We start from the raw sequence: 23,892 nt of genomic DNA, 5'->3' as shown, positions 1-23,892 counted from the left end.
ACAGCATGCCTGGAGAGCCAAAGGCTGTTCAGGCATGCTGGGGGTTGTAGTCTGCAACAGCAGGAGATCCATTGTTTGAATACCACTGTAATACACTAACCTCATGTAGTCTCCATACATATGTAACTCCTTCCATTCAGGAACATTTGTGAAGGGGGGGTCCGCAGCTGAGGTGATTAAGAAGAGGAGGGCACTGGACAAATGGCACAGGCAGATTCCTGGATTAGATAGCCTTTGACCTCTCCAGATTGCCCCCCTCCTCTCTGACCTCTCTGACTGGAGGTGCACAGCATAGAAGTTCATGTAAATGTCGCTGTGCACATCCAGTCTGTATTTAGCTGCTTAGTGTTACTCACTGTGCAACTGCTGGGTCCCAGACTGCAGTTGCACAGTGTGTGACATGGATGGGACGGAAGCACTGGAGTCAGGGTGTCACCCCACTAGAGGGTGTCTCCCGATGTGGTCCGCACCCTTCTAGCAACGCCACCAATACAGCCACTACAATGATTTGCTGTCAATCTGGGAGACTACTCCATATCATGTATAATGGTTGATGCTCAGACACCTGATCATCAGCTCAATGTTTTATGACAAAAGGTTTGTCCACGTAAAGAGAAAAAAAAAAATAATAAATTAAAAAAGACCACCCCTCCCCCACATTACATCCTCAATAGTTCTCTCACCGCCATGTAAGCAGCACAACCCGCACTTCTGGTTTTGGCCTTAGAGTCCACAAGGCGGCCACTTATGCCAAAGTCACAAAGCTTAATCTGTCCGCTGGCATCTAGCAATATATTGGAAGGCTTGACATCCCGGTGTATGACGCCATGCTTCTCCTTTAGATAATACAACGCGTTCACTATCTGTAAGAATAAAATGGGAAGAACTAGCTGATACAACATGCTGGCAAGTCCTTTGTTTTATTCTGCACCAAAACCTCTCATAGGTTATGTTCTGTCAGATCAACACTCACCGCTACAGTCATCTTTCCCAGGATGCTCTCTGGAATGGGGCCCTGGATCCTCTTCTTCAGTTTTTCGGCACATGTCCCCATCAGCTCCATGGCTATGAATACATCTGTCTGTGGAGGCGGCCCAGCAACAGAGTTACAATTGGTAGAAGTACAGCCGAATTCTTGTTTCATACATATGTTTATGGCCGGGTTCACAGCTGCCGGTAGCATCAAGCTTTGTTTTGTTCTTCTGCTCCAATGACTGAGCAGATTAAAGGGGTTATCCAGGAAAAAAAATGTTTTTTTTATATATCAACTGGCTCCAAAAAGTTAAAAAGATTTGTAAATTACTTCTATTAAAAAAATCTTAATCCTTTCAGTACTTATGAGCTTCTGAAGTTAAGGTTGTTCTTTTCTGTGTAAGTGCTCTCTGATGACACCTGTCTGGGGAAACGCCCAGTTTAGAAGCAAATCCCCTTAGCAAACCTCTTCTAAACTGGGCGTTTCCAGAGACAGGTGTCATCAGAGAGCACTTACACAGAAAAGAACAACCTTAACTTCAGAAGCTCATAAGTACTGAAAGGATTAAGATTTTTTAATAGAAGCAATTTACAAATCTGTTTAACTTTCTGGAGCCAGTTAATATAGATAGAAGATCCTTAAAGGACATCTGCAGCGTGATTAACACTTATCTCCTATCCACAGGATAGGGGATAAGTGTTTGATCGCGGGGGGTCCAACCGCTGGGACCCCCTGTGATCTCCTGTACGGGGCCGCAGCTGTCCCGTGCAGGGGGCATGCCAGCCGCAGCATGACGTTGCAGCCGGCACGCCTCCTCCATACATTTCTATGGGAGAGGCGGGGGGGCAGCGTTCGTGCCTCCCGGGCTCCCCCATAGAACTGTATGGGGACGGGGAGGAGACAGGGCGTCACCGTCGACCTCTAGGTCGACGCTACGTCACAATGAGCGCAAATGGCGGCGCCCTGTTAGGGAGATCGAGGGGGTCCCAGCGGTTGGACCCCCGCAATCAAACACTTATCCCCTATCTTGTAGATAGGGGATAAGTGTATATTGCGCTGCAGTTGTCCTTTAATGCAAAGATTTGAACACCTGCTGCAGTTTATCAAAAGGGTAGTCTTAAAGGGGTACTCCCCTGGAAATATTTTTTTTTTTTTTTTTTTTTTTTTTTTTTTAAATCAACTGGTGCCAGAAAGTTAAACAGATGTGTAAAATTACTGAAATTAAAAAATCTTAATCCTTCCAGTACTTTTTAGGGGCTATATACTACAGAGGAAATGCTTTACTTTTTAGATTTCTCTGATGTCATGACCACAGTGCTCTCTGCTGACCTCTGTCATCTATTTTAGGAACTGTCCAGAGTAGAAGAAAATCCCCATAGCAAACATATGCTGCTCTGGACAGTTCCCAAAATGGACAGCAGAGGTCAGCAGAGAGCACTGTGGTCATGACAGAGGAAATGCATTTCTTTTTTTCATTTCTCTTTAGTATACAGCCCTTAAAAAGTACTGGAAGGGTAAAGATTTTTTAATAGAAGTAATTTACAAATCTTTGTAACTTTCTGGCACCAGTTGATAAAAATAAAAAATAAAAAAAGCAAGGATGGAGGTAAGAGCCCTCCCGCTGTCCTCTCAGGGATTTTGCACCAAGTGACAAGATCAGCTCCTCTGGGCTACTGGAGTCAGATTTTTCCTGGCCTGATCAGTGATGCCGGGCATTAGCAGTGGGTCCTGGGTGCTCATAGCTTTACAGAATAGGAGCAGCACAAGGGCATGCATGTACACCTGATATCCTTCAGGGGTTAAGAGGTCCCAAAAATTTTAAACGCACTGGCCTGGTTCCCTCAATGTCTCTGATTTTAGTCTTAGACAGATAGCAACCAATCACTGCTAATTTTGAGAAACAAAAGCAGATATCAGATACCCATAAATCCAGGCCAATGTATACCCTCTGTGGCTTTAACTCCCTCCTATTCTTCAGCACTATTTCACTGTATTGTAATAGAGACACATAATTGCATCCATATTGTGGCCTAGCATGACCGTGGGTCTGATAATCCAAACAGACAGCTGTCATCACACCCATGATTGGGCCAGAGCTTAAGGTCGGGATACAGACAAAAATGCATCTGTAATAAAGGGTACTCTGGTGCTTAGATATTTTATCCCCTCTCCAAAGGATAGGGGATAAGATGACTGATCGCAGGGGTCCCGCAGCTGTCACGCCCCCTCCCACAGGTTGGCATTAAGGGGCGGAGGCGTGACGTCACACGGGGGCGGAGGCGTGACGTCACACGGGGGCGGAGGCGTGACGTCACACGGGGGCGGAGGCGTGACGTCACACGGGGGCGGAGGCGTGACGTCACACGGGGGCGGAGGCGTGACGTCACACGGGGGCGGAGGCGTGGCGTCACACGGGGGCGGAGGCGTGGCGTCACACGGGGGCGGAGGCGTGGCGTCACACGGGGGCGGAGGCGTGGCGTCACACGGGGGCGGAGGCGTGGCGTCACACGGGGGCGGCCCTGTGGTCGTCGGTAATCAGACCCGGAGCGAACATGCTCAGGAGATTGATTTTAACTGGGGTGCCGCGTGCAAGATCACAGGGGTCCCCAGCGGCGGGACCCTCACGATCATGCATCTTATCCCCTATCCTTTGGATAGGGGATAAGATGTCTAAGCGCCAGAGTACCCCTTTAAGTTGGTGTGAATACAGCCCAAAGGAGGCCCATAAGACTATGTTCACCATACAGATTGCCCATAGCATCCATGTCCGTGCAACACAATACACTACTCCACTGTTGGCAAAAAATAATCACAGGAAATGGTTAATATGGTCTTTACAACACTGGCTGATGTTTAAAAGCCAGTGTTTCTCAACCAGGGTGCCTCCAGCTGTTGCAAAACTACAACTCCCAGCATATGCGGACAGCTTTTGAAACAGCAGGAGGCACCCTGGTTAGGTAACACTGCTATAAGCACAAGCTCACTGGTCACTAACCTTACAGCTAGGTGTAATGCCATGCACTGTATGGGAACAATAGCAGGACTATAAATGACACAAAAGCTGTTGATATAGCGATACACTTACATTTGTTATAAAAGTGCCATAACACTGGACGATGTAGGGACAGTCATGGCTCTTCAGGACAACATCCAAGTCCATCAAGATCCTTTTATTCTCTTCCTTGTTACCAGAACGACGCATTTGCTGCAAAACAAAACCAGGTATTCAGTAGGTGAAATAATGTCAACAGATTAAATGACGTCACCTATTGCCCTCTAGTAGCTCTGACTCCCCACAACTTACCCTGGTTAAGGGTCAGGATGCAATGTACACAGATATAGGGGGCCTCAGTGACCAGACAGCTGTATGACCCATGTGACTGATTTATGGGAACACTGGAAAGAAGAACGCTCCGTGCATCAGATATCCATCCATCACTTACCTTCACCGCAATGACGTGCCCCGTCTTCTTAAATCTCATCTTCCACACTTGTCCGCAAGTCCCACTGCCGATCTCCCCCAAGTTCTCCAAGTCATTTATATCCGCCTGGTATTTCTAGGTGTAAGGAATAGCAGAGGTTAATATCACCCAGCTCTGCCATGCTGGGCGGTATACCTGTTCATAGCAAATACCGAAATTTTTTTCTGCACGATATGAATTTTTCCCCATACCGCTATACCGGTTTGGCCCCTCCCCCTCGGGAATGAATGAAATATGTGACCCCCGAGCGCTGTTCTGCCCCCCCGATTATTAGCCCAGCACTGCGTTGTCCCCATCGGGGTACTACTCACATATGTCAGCGCTGCCCTCCTTGTCCTCCTGTTTGTTGCGGCCGCTGGTGCCGACACTCTATACCAGTGGTCTTCAACCACCAGATGTTGCAAAACTACAACTCCCAGCATGCCCGGACAGCCGTTGGCTGTCCGGGCATGCTGAGAGTTGCAGTTTTGCAACATCTGGAGGTCCGCAGGTTGAAGACCACTGCTCTATACTGTATCCCTATGCCAAGGCTGCAAAAGGTAAACAAAATAAACTCTCACCTTCCCCGTCAGTCCGGACCAGCTTCCTAGTGAATGGAACATCGGAGAGCCGTCAGCCTATCACTGGCCGCAGCGATGTTCCGCCTCGGCCGGTGATAGGTTGAGCCCACTGTCATGGAAGGAGCCGGCTTCTTACATGACAGTGGGCTCAGCCTATCATTGGCCGAGGCGGAACAACGCTGCAGCCGGTGATAGGCTGATGGCTCCCCGACTTTCACGTCTCCAGGAAGAGCGTAAGGCCGACATAGGAACACGCGTTATTTTTTTTTTTTGTTTTTTTTACCTTTTGCAGCCCGGGCATAGGATACAGTATAGAGTGTCAGCGCCAGCGGCCGCAACAAACAGGAGGACGAAGAGGCAGCGCTTGCGGGTGACGTGAGTAGTACCCGGAGTATACTGTTCTATCCCGTAGAACCGTCATAAATTACAAAAATACCGCAATACACATATTTGGCCATACCGCCCAGCCCTACCTGGGGTCACCTGTCAATCATATTGAGCCCACTAAGCAGTGCCTCAGCAGTCTCACACACCGGGCACCTGATCTGTGAGCAGAGGACTGGCTACCAGAGATCCCAGCAACATCATCTGATCTAACTGGAAAATGCTGTGGGTGACCACACCAAATATTGAACAAATTTACTAATATAGTGTTATCAACAAATCGTACTGGGCTTAGCAAGTTTCTGCATGACTCCCCCCCTGACAGTAAGTTGTGTAGTCCTCTCATTCTCACGGTGATGTTATCTCAGCAGCTCCTGGCTCCTCTCTCCCAAGACAACATATCATCCTCTCTGCCTCTGGAAGTGTGACTGGGTCTTGTTTCTGAACCCTGCCCCCTTGAGTGACTGTCATCACCTCTGACCAGCCCCTATAGCTACATATATCTTATTTGGACATTTAGGGAGAATGAGTGTGGTTACTGCATGGTGCCTTGTGATAAACAATGAAGGAGGAGCAGACAGGGAATGAATGCAGAAGGTGCTGTAACCTTACTGTGCATGGGTCTGCTGTGAAAGGAGATGTGTCACAGATCTGAGTGGGGGAACTGACAGGAGTGCTGTGTGTGTGTGTGTGTGTGTGTGTGTGTGTGTGTGCATGCGTGCGGGGGGGTTGGGATGGAGAGCTGAGGGAAAGCAATGCATTCTGGTAATTGTACTGAGGAACTGCTCACCCAGGAAGCACAGAACCAAGATCCCCAAAATAAATTGGATTTTTTGCTAGGTTTCAGAACTGGGGCAGAAAGGTAAGCAATGCCATTTTCCTTTTTTTTTCCCCTCTTGACATCACAATACCCCTTTAATGAAAAGATAGTGACACCTTGTCTATATACTATGCTTCCACAAATGTATAGTATTACACATGTGCCATGTATATATAAAAGAGTAAAAAGTATTCGGACACCTACAGGAGCCTTTAGGAGACTCCATTCTATGTTGCAGCTCAGTTCCACTGAAGTGATAGGAGCCAAGTTGTAATACCTCTGATGAAGCTGGTTCTCCAGCGAAACGTCGTCAGGACTTTTGATATTTGAACCAGCAGCATTTTGGGTCAGCCTTAGCTCTATTATTAGGCAGCCATTCGAGCGGCCCATGAGACAAAGTGGCACACCGTATCTTGGCAATTCTGAACATCTAATAGTTATCAGTGCATGACAAGCTGTGTTTTTAATCAACTCTTGTGTGATACTGACACCTAGTGGTGGCAAGGTGAATTACTAGAATAGTAAATCTTCAGTTTTATCTTTAGTATACAATAAAGGTTATATTTTAACACTTTTATTTGGGGGGGGGGGGTTCTAGTTGAGGGTACACCTTCGGGGTTATCTCCCATTTGTTGTTAAGTTGTGATACAACATACAACCTGAGGACAGGCGGGGTTCTGTTTTTGGACAACCACTTTGTGATTTCTTTTCACTGGGACTGAATGAAGAACCTTGATTACCCTGGGGCACCATACTTTTGTCCGATAGTCTATACAGTTCTAGGTCTCACCTGCCCATCGATCGCTAGGAACCCAGTCTGCTTGTATATTTCTTGCAGCTTCTGGTCAATTTCCGTGCTGGAAAAAAATACAAAAAACTGAAAAATAAGCGCATGTCAGATGCCGTAAGGATACAGAAGGAACGATCTAGCTGTGTTTCTTGGAGATCAGGATTGTGGGGGACTCTAGTACCAAGCAGCAGATGGCAAATAGTGGGAGTATACAGTGAAGAAATAATGAGCGTCCAACATATCCCAGGAAGATGTCACTCTTTGCTCTGATATATTTTAAAGGGGTACGCCGGTGGAAAACTTTTTTAAATTTTGTATTTTTTTAATTAACTGGTGCCAGAAAGTTTAACAGATTTGTAAATTACTTCTCTAAAAAAAAGTTTTACCCTTCCAGTACTTATTAGCTGCTGTATGCTACAGAGGAAATTCTTTTCTTTTTGAATACGTTTTTTTTCTTGTCCACAGAGCTCTCTGCTAACACCTAATGCCAGTATCAGGAACTGTCCAGAGCAGGAGAAAATCCCCATAGCAAACCTCTGCTGCTCTGGACAGTTCCTGATAAGGGCATCAGGTGTCAGCAGAGAGCACTGTGGACAAGAAAAAAAAAAAAAAAAAAAGAGAAAGAAAACAAGAAATTCAAAAAGAAAACAATTTCCTCTGTTGCATACAGCTGCTATTAAGTACTGGAAGGGTAAAGATTTTTTTAATAGAAGTCATTTACAAATCTGTTTAACTTTCTGGCACCAGTTGATTTAAAAAAAAAATTAAAAAAATTAGATATATATATCTATCTATATGTGTCTAAGACTGCAGAACTCCTTTTTAAAGGGGTATTTTGGTGAAAAAAAAAAAATTATATATATATATATATATATATATATATATATATATTTATATATAAATATAAAATCACCAAAATACCCCTTTAAAAAGCAGTACTGCAGTCTTAGACACTTATCCCCAATCCGCAGGATAGGGGATAAGTGTCTGATCGCGGGGGTCCGACCGCTGGTACCCCCTGCTATTTCCCATATGGGACCCGGCATTGCCGCAGCTAATGCGCTAGTGTCTAGGGCTGCAGATCTCCTTTAAACACAGGGAACTATGACAGAAGGCAGCATTTTCCAACCAGGGTGCCTCCAGCTGTTGCAAAACTACAATTCCCAGCATGCCCAGACAGCCTATGGCTGGGAGTTGTAGTTTTGCAACAGCTGGAGGCACCCTATTTGGGAAACACTGAAATAAAGTAAAATATTGGGAAAATAAGCAACAGCTAAGCAAACCTCATCACTTACACAATGCTTACAAATGACCACTAGGTGGCAACATGGCATCATTTTTTGTCATCCAGGTAGGAGTACTGGTTAGAGATAAGAGGATTTGTCCCAATGGTCTCCAGTATATCAAGGCAATATAAGCCGAATATCAATGTGGGGGGATCAGCCTGTTCACAGCGGACTGACTGGACTAGATACAAAATAAGCCAAATGACACTTATAAGAGGCCTCCCTTACCAATAAGCTGATCACAAAGTGTCTTCTTGCTCTAAACTGCTATCTCTGGGGAACCGGACGAGAAATGTTCAACTTCCCTGCAGGGCCACCCAAGGCGAAATGAACCCCTTAAGGACCAGGTCAATTTTATTTTTGAGTTTTTGTTTTTTCCTCCTCGCCTTCTAAAATCCGTATGTTGAAACGATGGTATGTCGGGGCCATCGTAGGTCGGGTCTATATATATATATACATATCTACATATCTACATATCTACATATCTACCTATATATATATAAAAAAAAAGTTTTTTCCTGGACAACCCCTTTAAGATCCATACACATCCGCATATGAACTCTGCACTTATTGAACTTTTATCTTTAGGAGAAGTCTAGGAAAAAGGTTTCCCAACTAGTGTGCATCCAGCTATAAAACTAAAAGTCCCAGCATACCTAGATGACAGAACGGGATGCCATATTGCCACCTAGTGGTCAGTTGTAGGGAGTGTGTAAGAAATGGGGATTGGTTAGCTGTCATTTACAATGTTCCCAGTGATTTACTTATATCAGCGTTTCCCAACCAGGGTGCCTCCAACTGTTGCAAACTACAACTCCCAGCATGCCCGGACAGCCGAAGGCTGTCCGGGCATGCTGGGAGTTGCAGTTTTGCAACAGTTAGAAGCACAATGGTTAGGAAACACTGGTCTAGGACAATGCTTGGCTTGAATATTTTACTACAAATATGAGATTTTATATGCTTACGCTTATTTACAGATAACAGTGTGTTATGAAATTACATGGTGACGCACATTACAGTTTGCTGCACGTGCTGGTACGAGCATTGTTATGTTGGCATGTCATTTTGACATTTTTCCAATGTATTGTGCTTGGGAGGCACAAATCGTAATGTGATGCCTGTCTAAAGTAGTGTTTCCCAACCAGGGTGCCTCCAGCTGTTGAAAAACTACAACTCCCAGCATGCATGGTCTGTCAGTGCATGCTGGGAGTTGTAGTTTTGCAACAGCTGGAGGCATCCTGGTTGAGAAACCCTGTTCTAAAGCATGCCCATCTAAAGCAAGGTTTCCCAACCAGGGCACCTCCAGCTGTTGCACAACTACAACTCCCAGCATGCATGGTCTGTCAGTGCATGCTGGGAGTTATAGTTTTGCAACAACTGGAGGCATTCTGGTTAGGAAACACTGTTCTAAAGTGTGCCCGTCTAAACCATGCCCGTCTAAACCATGCCCGTCTAAACCATGCCCGTCTAAAGCAGTGTTTCCCAACCAGGGTGCCTTCAGCTGTTGCAAAACTACAACTCCCAGCATACCCAGACAGCCAAACCCTGTCTGGACATGCTGGGAGTTGTAGTTTTGCAACAGCTGGAGGCACCCTGGTTCGGAAACACTGGTCTAACGTATGCCCATCTAAAGTATGCGACTCATTTATGTACCTGTTACATGATAAATTATGTTTAAAGTTAATAAATCGAGATGAGCGAACTTACAGTAAATTCGATTCGTCACGAACTTCTCGGCTCGGCAGTTGATGACTTTTCCTGCATAAATTAGTTCAGCTTTCAGGTGCTCCCGTGGGCTGGAAAAGGTGGATACAGTCCTAGGAGACTCTTTCCTAGGACTGTATCCACCTTTTCCAGCCCACCGGAGCACCGGAAGGCTGAACTAATTTATGCAGGAAAAGTCATTAACTGCCGAGCCGAGAAGTTCATGACGAATCAAATTTACTGTAAGTTCGCTCATCTCTATTAATAAATATGTTTAAAAAAATTGCATGAAGGTGCCTATTTCATGTTAAGTGCTAAGAGACAATAGACAAATACTAATAGAAGTGTACTTGGGATGTATACAACTTTTATTTTGCCATTTATGAGTGTGTTAAAAATTGTGAAAAACCCTGGCAGCAAAAGGATTGAAGGGAATCTCCCATAATGTTACCGACCAGGTCTTCCACCAGAGAAGGCGGAAAGATTGTGAGGTTGAGGTAAAGGGTGTCTCCAATACCATTCATTACCAAAGTTATCATGACCACAGTGCTCTCTGCCGACCTCTCTGTCCATTTTAGGAACTGTCAGGAGCAGGATAGGTTTGCTATGGGGATTTTCTCCTACTCTGGACAGTTCTTAAAATGGACAGAGATGTCAGCAGAGAGCACTGTGCTCGTGATGTCAGCAGAGAGCACCGTGTTCCAAAAAATAAAAGAATTTCTATTCTATAAAAAAAAAATCCTTACCCTTCCAGTACTTATTAGCAGCTGTATACAACAGAGGAAATTGCTTTCTTTTTGGATCTTTTTTTTTTTTTTTTTTTTCTTTCCACAGTGCTCTCTGCCGACACCTGAAGCCCGTATCAGGAACTGTCCAGAGCAGGAGAAAATCCCCATAGCAAACCTATAGCGCTGTGGACAGTTCCTATGGGGATTTTCTCCTGCTCTGGACAGTTCCTGATACGGGCAATAAGTGTTAGCAGAGAGCTCTGTGGACAAGAAAAACAAATTTTTTCAAAAAGAAAAGAATTTCCTCTGTAGCATACAGCTTCTAATAAGTACTGGAAGGGTAAAAAAAAAAATATTAATAGAAGTAATTTACAAATCTGTTTAACTTTCTGCCACCGGAGTACCCCTTTTACCATTTCTAAAACACAGAATACACACTTACCTCTCCAAGCTCCGCTGTGTCAGGTAGTTGTTTTGCGGTAGGCTCAGCATGTGCCGTGGTCGGGCCGGCAATGAAGTGTGATGGTGCGTGGGGTTGTCAGGACGGGTGTGTCCATCATTGGCTAGAGGAAGCTGTAAGGCTGCACAAAAAAAAAAGGGGTAGAGGGTGGTATGTAGAAGAGGGAGAAAGCATGGCCAACAGAGATAAGCACTGAGCAGTGTCCCCCACTATCCCCACACCCCATGCAATGTACCCCCATATTAATCTTATCGCCCTTTAACTTGTTCCCTCTCGGCCTCTGTTAGGTTCTTCTGAGCTCATGCTCCATACAAAGCCTACATGCTGTGTCCACACTGCATGCAACATTCCCCCTCCCATGCACAAAGACAGGTGGGTAGAGCAATGCCAAGCCGGAGCAGCGGAGGGGACGTGTGTACAAAAGGGTCAGAACAAAGAAACAACAACAAAAAAAGCAGTGGGTGCATGTTAAAGAGTGACATATAAGGAGGAGGAGGAGGAGGAGGTTAGCTGGGCCTGGAGCAAGTGAAGAGCGGAGAAGGACGATCCGGTACCTGCTCTCTGGGATGGAGCGGGCGTGGGGCTTAGAGTGATGAGAATAACTGGGGGGAAAAAAATAGGGGGGAAAAAAACAAAAAAATAAAATCAACAAAAAATACAGAGCAACCTAGGAGATAAAAGGAGACAATGGGAAGAGGGGGACAGAACAGTAGGGTCGGGTGTGAACAGAGGGGAACACATCGTATGAGAATGAGGAACGTAAGAAGACAGACTGGATGGCAAGAAGACGATGTATGAGGAATCACATCACTTCCCCTACAAATGCCAGTGGTCTCAAACTGTGGCCCTCCAGATGTTGCAAAACTTCAACTCCCAGCATGCCCAGACAGCCGTTGGCTGTCCGGGCATGCTGGGAGTTGAAGTTTTGCAACATCTAGAGGGCCCACAGTTTGAGACCACTGCAGTATAGACTACTGAGGGTCTCCCTAATAACGGTACAAGATCTCCAGCTCCATTCACCTTTCACGATCAAGCAAGACCCCCACCTACTTCTCCCAGAAACCTTGAGGGTGCGTTCACACGCTCTTTGTTTTTGCAGGTTTTCCGCAGCGTATTTGAAAGGGGGCGGGCTCTTCTCTGCTTTCCATAGCAGATTGTCCGCGGCGGAATTTACGCGGCGGAAAATCCGCCGCAGTCCCTACTGACTTCAATGGGGCTTGCGGCGGATTTTCCGCAGCGTAAATTCCTTTGTGGAAAATCTGATGCGGATAGCCAAGAAGAGCCCGCCCCCTTTCAAATACGCAGCGGAAAACCCGCAAAAACAATGAGCCTGTGAATGCACCGAGCCAATAACCACCAACCCCGCTAAATGCTAAAGGGGTCAAAAGATTAATACTTGGGATACTCCCCTGGAAAACATGGGAACCCTAAATAGAAACAAAATCTTTGGGGTCTCCTCCAGCCCACCATACGTAGATGTTCTTGTCAAATATAGATAATCTTCCTTGTAGGATATTATTGGATCCAACAGTGAGTTTACATATGGTCAGGTCTCATTCTGGAGAAACCCACTATTAAAGGGGTACTTTCCTGGAAAACTTATTTCTTAATCAACTGGTGTCAGAAAGTTAAACAGATTTGTAAATTACTTCTATTAAAAAAATCTTAATCCTTCCAGTACTTTTTAGCGGCTGTATACTACAGAGGAAATGATTTTCCTTTTAGGATTTCTCTGATGTCACGACCACAGTGCTCTCTACTGACCTCTGCTGTCTATTTTAGGAACTGTCCAGAGAAGAAGAAAATCCCCATAGCAAACATATGCTGCTCTGGACAGTTCCTAAAATGGACAGCAGAGAGCACTGTGGTCATGACATCAGAGAAATCTAAAAAGAAAAGCATTTCCTCTGTAGTATACAGCCCATAAAATGTATTGGAAGGATTAAGATTGTTTAATAGAAGTGATTTACAAATCTGTTTAACTTTCTGGCATCAGTGGATTAAAAAAAAAAAAAGTTTTCTACAGGAGTACCCCTTTATTTTTAAATCAAAATCAACGGGTGCCAGAAAGTTAAACAGATTTGTAAATTACTTCTATTAAAAAAAATCTTAATCCTTCCAGTACTTATGAGTTGTTATATGCTCCACAGGAAGTTATTTTTCCATTTTGAATTTCCTTTCTGCCTGATCACAGTACTCTCTGCTGACACCTCTGTCCATTTTAGGAACTGTCCAGAGTAGGAGCCAATCCCCATAGCAAACCTCTCCTGCTCTGGACAGTTCCTAAAAATGGACAGAGGTGTCAGCAGAGAGCACTGTGGTCAGACAGAAAAGAAATTCAAAAAGAAATGAACTTCCTGTGGAGCATACCGCAGCTGATAAGTACTGGAAGGATTAAGATTTTTTTAAATAGAAGTAATTTACAAATCTGTTTAACTTTCTGGCACCCGTTGATTTAAAAAAAATAAATAAAAAAAAAAAGTTTTCCAGGGAAGTACCCCTTTAATAGTGTGTTTCTCCAGAATGAGACCTGACCATATGTAAACTCACTGTTGGATCCAATAATATCCCTAAAAGGAAGATTACCTATATTTGACATCTACGTATCGTGGGCTGGAGGAGGCCCCAAAAGTTTTGTTTCTATGTAGGGTTCCCATACACGTCTCAACAGGTCGACCATCTTGTGTATGGGGGGTATACAAACTATCCACCAGCAATCTTTAGGGCAAGATGGAAGGCCTACTTAAAGGGGTTATCCAGGAAAAAATATATACCGTATTTTTTGCCATATAAGACGCACTTTTTCTTCCCCAAAACTGGGGGGGAAAAGTCGGTGCGTCCTATTCGGCGAATGCACCCCTATCGCGGCGGTCCCTGCGGCCATAAACGGCCGGGACCCGCGGCTAATAATGGACATCACCGATCGCGGCGATGCCCTGTATTAACCCTTCAGACGCGGCGATCAAAGCTGACCGCCACGTCTGAAGGGAAAGTGACACTAACCCGGCTGTTCAGTCGGGCTGTTCGGGACCACCATGATTTCACCGCGGCGGTCCCGAACAGCCCGACTGAATTGCCGGGTTAGTGCTTACAGGACACCGGGAGGGACCTTACCTGCCTCCTCGGTGTCTTCTCCTTTCAGGGATCCCCTGTATGGCCGGCGCTCTCCTTCCTCGTCATCACATCGTCGCGTATGTGCGTCGGCGTGCGTAACGACGTGATGGCGGCGACTAAGAACGAGGATACCCGGCCGGCAGCAGAGACGTTCCGGAGCGACGGGGACACGGCGACAGCGATGGAGCGACATCCAGGGCAGCGGTGACGGGTCCGGAGCGGCGGGGACACGTGAGTATTACCTCCTATGCAGTGGTCTTCCATCTGCGGACCTCCAGATGTTGCAAAACTACAACTTCCAGCATGCCCGGACAGCCAACGGCTGTCCGGGCATGCTGGGAGTTGTAGTTTTGCAACATCTGGAGGTCCGCAGATTTAAGACCACTATTGGGTTCAAAATCTTTATTTTTTAGATTTTGCACCTATAAATTGAGTGCGTCTTATACGCCGGTGCGTCCTATAGGGCGAAAAATACGGTAAATATATATATTTTTTTATCTCAACTGGCTCAAGAAAGTTAAACAGATTTGTAATTGACTTCTATTAACCTCTTAAGGACGCAGGGCGTACCTGTACGCCCTGCGCCTTGTCCAGGTGTTTAAAACATGGTCACGCCGTGACCCCACATCATCCCGGCTCGGTCCCGGCTGTTAATGATAGCCAGGACCCTGTGCCGCGTGCTATTAACCCTTCAGATGTGGCGATCAAAGTTGATCGCCGCGTCCAAAACGAAAGTAAAAGCTTCTAAAAGCTTCCCGGTAGCTCAGTCGGGGTGATCGAGACTATCGCGATAAAATCGCGAGCAGAGGTGCCCTTACCTTGCTCCGTTGCGTACGATTGTCGTTTGATTGCTCCAAGCCTGAGCTACAGGCTTGAGCAATTGAGCCCCTAGAACGCTGATCCATGCAAAGCTATGGCTTTGCAGGGATCAGTGTAAAAGATCAGTGTGTGCAGTGTTATAGGTCCCTATGAGAGCTATAACACTGCAAGAAAAAAGTGGGGGAAAAAAAGTTAATAAAGGTCATTTAACCCCTTCCCTAATAAAAGTTTGAATCACCCCCCTTTTCCCATAAATAAAAATAAACATATGTGGTATCGCCACGAGCGTAAATGTCCGAACTATAAAAATATATCGTTAATTAAACCGCACAGTCAATGGCGTACGCGCAAAAAAATTCCAAAGTCCAACATAGCGTATTTTTGGTCACTTTATATCCTGAAAAAAAATGAATAAAATGTGATCAAAAAGTCCGATCAATACAATAATGGTACCGATAAAAACTTCAGATCACGGCGCAAAAAATGAGCCTCATACCGGCCCGTCATAGGGGTCAGAAGATGAGAATTTTTAACGTATACATTTTCCTGCATGTAGTTATGATTTTTTCCAGAAGTGCGACAATATCCAACCTATATAAGTAGGGTATCATTTTAACCGTATGGACCTACAGAATAAAGAAAAGGTGTCATTGTTACCGAAAAATTCACTGCGTAGAAACGGAAGCCCCAAAAAGTTACAAAATGACATTTTTTCTTCAATTTTGTCGCACAATTAATTTTTTTCCCGTCTCGCCGTGGATTTTTTGGCAAAATGACTGATGTCACTGCAAAGTAGTTGGATGGCGCAAAAAATAAGCCATAATATGGAATTTTATGTGCAAAATTGAAAGCGTTTTGATTTTTAGAAGGTGATAAAGAAAAAATGAAAATGGAAAAACGCCTAGTCCTTAAGGGGTAAAAAAAAAAAATCTTAATCCTTCCAGTACTTATGAGCTGCTGAAGTTGAGTCGTTCTTTTCTGTCTAAGTGCTCTCTGATGACACGTGTCTCGGGAACTGTCCAGAGTAGAAGAAAATCCCCATAGCAAACCTCTTCTAATCTGTGCAGTTCCCGAGACAAGCAGAGATGTCAGCAGAGAGCACTGTTGCCAGACAGAAAAGAACAACTCAACTTCAGCAGCTGATAATTATTGAAAGGATTAAGACTTTCTGGAGCCAGCTAAAATAAAAAAATAAAGTTTTTTTCCTGGAATACCCCCTTTAAATGTTATTTGCCTATCACCTCTATGGCAGTATGCCCCTTGCTGCAGCTCACCGGCGTTCACAAAACTACAACTCCCACCACGAGCCTCTCCGTCATTCTCAAAACTACAACTCCCATCCGGTGCCTCTCCGTCATTCTCAAAACTACAACTCCCATCCTGTGCCTCTCCGTCATTCTGAAAACTACAACTCCCATCCTGTGCCTCTCCGTCATTCCCAAAACTACAACTCCCATCCTGTGCCTCTCCGTCATTCCCAAAACTACAACTCCCATCATGTGCCTCTCCGTCATTCTCAAAACTACAACTCCTATCATGTGCCTCTCCATTCTCAAAACTACAACTCCCATCCTGCAGCTCTCTTGGGTTCCCAATACTACAACTCTCAATCCAAGGCTCTTTGTCGATCACAAAACTACAACTCCCATAATGCTCTGACATCCTTCAGCTGAAGTTATAGTTCTGTGAGGCGCAGGATGGGGAGCACTGCTCTGGGGTCACTGCCATGGCCTATGGGGGTCTTTGGGTAGGTTGCCCACTGACCATGGCACAGATAAGGCAGACTAGCCGGTATTGCCCACGAGTCTCTATAGCAGTGGTCTCCAACCTGCGGACCTCCAGATGTTGCAAAACTACAACTCCCAGCATGCCGTTGGCTGTCCGGGCATGCTGGGAGTTGTAGATTTGCAACATCTGGAGGTCTGCAGGTTGGAGACCACTGCTCTATAGTGAATATAATGACTGTACCCGTATACCCCACAGTCACCACTCTTGGGGTGTAGTATATATAATGACTGTACCTGTATATACCTCACAGTCACCACTCTTGGGGTGTAGTATATATAATGACTGTACCTGTATATACCCCACAGTCACCACTCTTGGGGTATAGTATATATAATGACTGTACCTGTATACCCCACAGTCACCACTCTTGGGATATAGTATATATAATGACTGTACCTGTATATACCCCACAGTCACCACTCTTGGGGTATAGTATATATAATGATTGTACCTGTATACCCCACAGTCACCACTCTTGGGATATAGTATATATAATGACTGCACCTGTATATACCCCACAGTCACCACTCTTGGGATATAGTATATATAATGACTGTACCTGTATACCCCACAGTCCCCACTCTTGGGGTGTAGTATATATAATGACTGTACCTGTATACCTCACAGTCACCACTCTTGGGGTATAGTATATATATGACTGTACCTGTATATACCTCACAGTCACCACTCTTGGGATATAGTATATATAATGACTGTACCTGTATACCTCACAGTCACCACTCTTGGGGTATAGTATATATATGACTGTACCTGTATACCTCACAGTCACCACTATTGGGGTATAGTATATATAATGACTGTACCTGTATACCTCACAGTCACCACTCTTGGGGTATAGTATATATAATGACTGTACCTGTATACCCCACAGTCACCACTCTTGGGATATAGTATATATAATGACTGTACCTGTATATACCTCACAGTCACCACTCTTTGGGTATAGTATATATAATGACTGTACCTGTATACCCCACAGTCCCCACTCTTGGGGTGTAGTATATATAATGACTGTACCTGTATACCCCACAGTCACCACTCTTGGGGTGTAGTATATATAATGACTGTACCTGTATATACCTCACAGTCACCACTCTTGGGGTATAGTATATATAATGACTGTACCTGTATACCCCACAGTCACCACTCTTGGGGTGTAGTATATATAAGGACTGTACCTGTATACCCCACAGTCACCACTCTTGGGGTATAGTGTATATAATAACTGTACCTGTATACCTCACAGTCACCACTCTTGGGGTATAGTATATATAATGACTGTACCTGTATATACCCCACAGTCACCACTCTTGGGGTGTAGTATATATAATGACTGTACCTGTATACCCCACAGTCACCACTCTTGGGGTATAGTATATATAATGACTGTACCTGTATATACCCCACAGTCACCACTCTTGGGGTATAGTATATATAATGACTGTACCTGTATATACCCCACAGTCACCACTCTTGGGGTATAGTATATATAATGACTGTACCTGTATATACCCCACAGTCACCACTCTTGGGGTATAGTATATATAATGACTGTACCTGTATATACCTCACAGTCACCACTCTTGGGGTATAGTATATATAATGACTGTACCTGTATATACCCCACAGTCACCACTCTTGGGGTATAGTATATATAATGACTGTACCTGTATACCCCACAGTCACCACTCTTGGGGTATAGTATATATAATGACTGTACCTGTATATACCCCACAGTCACCACTCTTGGGGTATAGTATATATAATGACTGTACCTGTATATACCCCACAGTCACCACTCTTGGGGTATAGTATATATAATGACTGTACCTGTATATACCCCACAGTCACCACTCTTGGGGTATAGTATATATAATGACTGTACCTGTATATACCTCACAGTCACCACTCTTGGGGTATAGTATATATAATGACTGTACCTGTATATACCCCACAGTCACCACTCTTGGGGTATAGTATATATAATGACTGTACCTGTATATACCCCACAGTCACCACTCTTGGGGTATAGTATATATAATGACTGTACCTGTATATACCCCACAGTCACCACTCTTGGGGTGTAGTATATATAATGACTGTACCTGTATACCCCACAGTCACCACTCTTGGGGTATAGTATATATAATGACTGTACCTGTATATACCCCACAGTCACCACTCTTGGGGTATAGTATATATAATGACTGTACCTGTATACCCCACAGTCACCACTCTTGGGGTATAGTATATATAATGACTGTACCTGTATACCTCACAGTCACCACTCTTGGGGTATAGTATATATAATGACTGTACCTGTATACCCCACAGTCACCACTCTTGGGGTATAGTATATATAATGACTGTACCTGTATACCCCACAGTCACCACTCTTGGGGTATAGTATATATAATGACTGTACCTGTATATACCCCACAGTCACCACTCTTGGGGTATAGTATATATAATGACTGTACCTGTATACCCCACAGTCACCACTCTTGGGATATAGTATATATAATGACTGTACCTGTATATACCCCACAGTCACCACTCTTGGGGTGTAGTATATATAATGACTGTACCTGTATATACCTCACAGTCACCACTCTTGGGGTATAGTATATATAATGACTGTACCTGTATACCCCACAGTCACCACTCTTGAGGTGTAGTATATATAATGACTGTACCTGTATATACCTCACAGTCACCACTCTTGGGGTATAGTATATATAATGACTGTACCTGTATATACCTCACAGTCACCACTCTTGGGGTATAGTATATATATATATATGACTGTACCTGTATATACCCCACAGTCACCACTCTTGGGGTATAGTATATAAGGACTGTACCTGTATATACCCCACAGTCACCACTCTTGGGGTATAGTATATATAATGACTGTACCTGTATATACCTCACAGTCACCACTCTTGGGGTATAGTATATATTATGACTGTACCTGTATATACCTCACAGTCACCACTCTTGGGGTGTAATATATATAATGACTGTACCTGTATACCCCACAGTCCCCACTCTTGGGGTGTATATATATAATGACTGTACCTGTATATACCTCACAGTCCCCACTCTTGGGGTGTAGTATATATAATGACTGTACCTGTATATACCTCACAGTCCCCACTCTTGGGGTGTAGTATATATAATGACTGTACCTGTAATTACCCCACAGTCACCACTCTTGGGGTATAGTATATATTATGACTGTACCTGTATACCTCACAGTCACCACTCTTTGGGTATATATAATGACTGTACCTGTATATACCCCACAGTCACCACTCTTGGGGTATAGTATATATAATGACTGTACCTGTATATACCCCACAGTCACCACTCTTGGGGTGTAGTATATATAATGACTGTACCTGTATATACCCCACAGTCCCCACTCTTGGGGTGTAGTATATATAATGACTGTACCTGTATATACCCCACAGTCCCCACTCTTGGGGTATAGTATATATAATGACTGTACCTGTATATACCTCACAGTCACCACTCTTGGGGTATAGTATATATAATGACTGTACCTGTATATACCCCACAGTCACCACTCTTGGGGTATAGTATATATAATGACTGTACCTGTATACCTCACAGTCACCACTCTTGGGGTATAGTATATATAATGACTGTACCTGTATACCTCACAGTCACCACTCTTGGGGTGTAGTATATATAATGACTGTACCTGTATATACCCCACAGTCACCACTCTTGGGGTGTAGTATATATAATGACTGTACCTGTATACCCCACAGTCACCACTCTTGGGGTATAGTATATATAATGACTGTACCTGTATATACCCCACAGTCACCACTCTTGGGGTGTAGTATATATAATGACTGTACCTGTATACCTCACAGTCACCACTCTTGGGGTGTAGTATATATAATGACTGTACCTGTATACCTCACAGTCACCACTCTTGGGGTATAGTATATATAATGACTGTACCTGTATACCTCACAGTCACCACTCTTGGGGTATAGTATATAAGGACTGTACCTGTATATACCCCACAGTCACCACTCTTGGGGTATAGTATATATAATGACTGTACCTGTATATACCCCACAGTCCCCACTCTTGGGATATAGTATATATAATGACTGTACCTGTATATACCCCACAGTCCCCACTCTTGGGGTATAGTATATATAATGACTGTACCTGTATATACCCCACAGTCACCACACTTGGGGTGTAGTATATATAATGACTGTACCTGTATACCCCACAGTCACCACTCTTGGGGTATAGTATATATAATGACTGTACCTGTATATACCCCACAGTCACCACTCTTGGGGTATAGTATATATAATGACTGTACCTGTATATACCCCACAGTCACCACACTTGGGGTGTAGTATATATAATGACTGTACCTGTATACCCCACAGTCACCACTCTTGGGATATAGTATATATAATGACTGTACCTGTATATACCCCACAGTCACCACTCTTGGGGTGTAGTATATATAATGACTGTACCTGTATATACCTCACAGTCACCACTCTTGGGGTGTAGTATATATAATGATTGTACCTGTATATACCTCACAGTCACCACTCTTGGGGTATAGTATATATTATGACTGTACCTGTATATACCCCACAGTCACCACTCTTGGGGTGTAGTATATATAATGACTGTACCTGTATATACCTCACAGTCACCACTCTTGGGGTATAGTATATATATATATCTGTACCTGTATACCCCACAGTCACCACTCTTGGGGTATAGTATATATAATGATTGTACCTGTATATACCCCACAGTCACCACTCTTGGGATATAGTATATATATGACTGTACCTGTATATACCCCACAGTCACCACTCTTGGGGTATAGTATATATATATATCTGTACCTGTATATACCTCACAGTCCCCACTCTTTGGGTATATATAATGACTGTACCTGTATACCCCACAGTCCCCACTCTTGGGGTGTAGTATATATAATGACTGTACCTGTATACCCCAGTCACCACTCTTGGGGTATAGTATATATAATGACTGTACCTGTATACCTCACAGTCCCCACTCTTGGGGTGTAGTATATATAATGACTGTACCTGTATATACCCCACAGTCCCCACTCTTGGGGTGTAGTATATATAATGACTGTACCTGTATACCCCACAGTCCCCACTCTTGGGGTGTAGTATATATAATGACTGTACCTGTATATACCCCACAGTCACCACTCTTGGGGTATAGTATATATAATGACTGTACCTGTATACCTCACAGTCACCACTCTTGGGGTATAGTATATATAATGACTGTACCTGTATACCTCACAGTCACCACTCTTGGGGTATAGTATATATATATCTGTACCTGTATACCTCACAGTCACCACTCTTGGGGTATAGTATATATATATCTGTACCTGTATACCTCACAGTCACCACTCTTGGGGTATAGTATATATATATCTGTACCTGTATACCTCACAGTCACCACTCTTGGGGTATAGTATATATATATCTGTACCTGTATACCTCACAGTCACCACTCTTGGGGTATAGTATATATATATATATATCTGTACCTGTATACCCCACAGTCCCCACTCTTGGGGTGTATATGCCCCATAACCTGCAGGACATCGCCCCCTGGTGGCACCACAATGTCACCTGGCAGCAGTTACACCTGGAGGCCAGTATACCCCACAGGGCAGCACTGTATACAGCCCCATATGATGATCCCAGCTCCTGCCTCCCCTCCCCCATCCCTCCGGGCCCATCACTCTCTATCCTCCCCCTCCCCTCATCCACCATCTTTTTTTTCTTACTAGGCCGGGGACGCTGCGGGCTGATCTCCAGCTCGATTCTCCTCCTGGCTTCTCTGTTTTCCTGCTTGAGTTTCGCCTCCAGACGAGAGAGTTTCTGTTCTAGGGAGGACGCCGCCATCTTCCCTCCGCGCACTAATAATAAACAAACAGCGCAATGCGCAGGCGCGGGGTTGGAGGGGGGAGCGAGGCTGACAGATCGGCTGTGCGCATGCGCGGCAGGGGATTTGACAGGCTACGACTTGTGACATCTCTAGGAGAGGATAAAGAGGGGGGGGGGGGTGATGTGAAGTTTTCTACGATTCGTAGAAAACTAAGAGCGCATGCGCAGTTTACTACGGACTCCTGGTGCGTAATTAGCGTAGGTAGCGCAGTGTAGCAGGCAAGTGTAGCAGTGAGGGAAACCAGCGTAGGGTTAGCGTAGTTTAACATCAGTGTAGCTTAGCTAGCTTAGATTGTAGCGTAGTTAGCGTACAACTCCCAGTATGATCAGACATCTAAATGGTGTTCAGGCAGGATGGGAGTTGTAGTTTTACACAGGTATAAAATAGCGTAGTGTAGTGTTAGCGCAGTTTTACACAGATGTAGTGTAGTTAGTGTAGTGTTAGTGTAGTTTTACACCAGTGTAGTGTAGTGTAGCATTAGCATAGTTTTATACAGGTGTAGTTAGTGTAGTGTTACGGTAGCACAGTTTTACACAGATGTAGTGTAGTTAGTGTAGTTTTACACCAGTGTAGTGTAGTGTAGCATTAGCGTAGTTTTATACAGATGTAGTGTAGTTAGTGTAGTGTTAGCATAGTTTTATACAGATGTAGTGTAGTTAGTGTAGTGTTCGTGTAGTTTTATAAAGGTGTAGTGTAGTTAGTGTAGCATTAGCGTAGTTTTATACAGATGTAGTGTAGTTAGTGTAGTGTTTGTGTAGTTTTATACAGGTGTAGTGTAGTTAGCATAGCATAGTTTTTTAGCATAGTTTTACACCAGTGTAGCGTAGAGAAGCCTTAGTGTAGTTATACACAGGTGTAGCATAGTTAGCATAGTGTAGTTGTCACAATCACACCCTATCGGTCCAGCCAAGACATTAGAGAGAGTGTTATGGTGCAAGGGTTAAA

The 23,892-nt window shown here is 44.3% G+C and overlaps 1 protein-coding gene across 2 annotated transcripts in view; it reads right to left on the bottom strand.

Moving 5' to 3' along the window:
* Window positions 1-22,944, bottom strand: part of MAP2K7 (mitogen-activated protein kinase kinase 7) — a 30,765-nt gene extending 7,821 nt beyond the window's left edge. The window contains exons 1-8 of one of the 2 annotated variants that reach the window (XM_056570768.1): window positions 22,787-22,937; window positions 11,742-11,789; window positions 11,170-11,308; window positions 7,010-7,076; window positions 4,417-4,530; window positions 4,059-4,178; window positions 974-1,081; window positions 684-863 (exon numbers count right to left, since the gene is read on the bottom strand). In XM_056570768.1, the coding sequence (XP_056426743.1) occupies window positions 684-863; window positions 974-1,081; window positions 4,059-4,178; window positions 4,417-4,530; window positions 7,010-7,076; window positions 11,170-11,308; window positions 11,742-11,789; window positions 22,787-22,904 (894 nt within the window). In that variant the 5' untranslated portion in view covers window positions 22,905-22,937. Of the gene's footprint in view, window positions 1-683; window positions 864-973; window positions 1,082-4,058; window positions 4,179-4,416; window positions 4,531-7,009; window positions 7,077-11,169; window positions 11,309-11,741; window positions 11,790-22,786 lie in introns of both variants that reach the window. The other variant, XM_056570769.1, reaches the window with a different exon arrangement.
* Between the last annotated feature and the right edge of the window lie 948 nt (window positions 22,945-23,892).

Source organism: Hyla sarda, chromosome 4 (assembly GCF_029499605.1).
Source record: "Hyla sarda isolate aHylSar1 chromosome 4, aHylSar1.hap1, whole genome shotgun sequence".
NCBI lineage: Eukaryota > Metazoa > Chordata > Amphibia > Anura > Hylidae > Hyla > Hyla sarda.
This window is presented reverse-complemented; position numbering and strand designations above follow the sequence as displayed.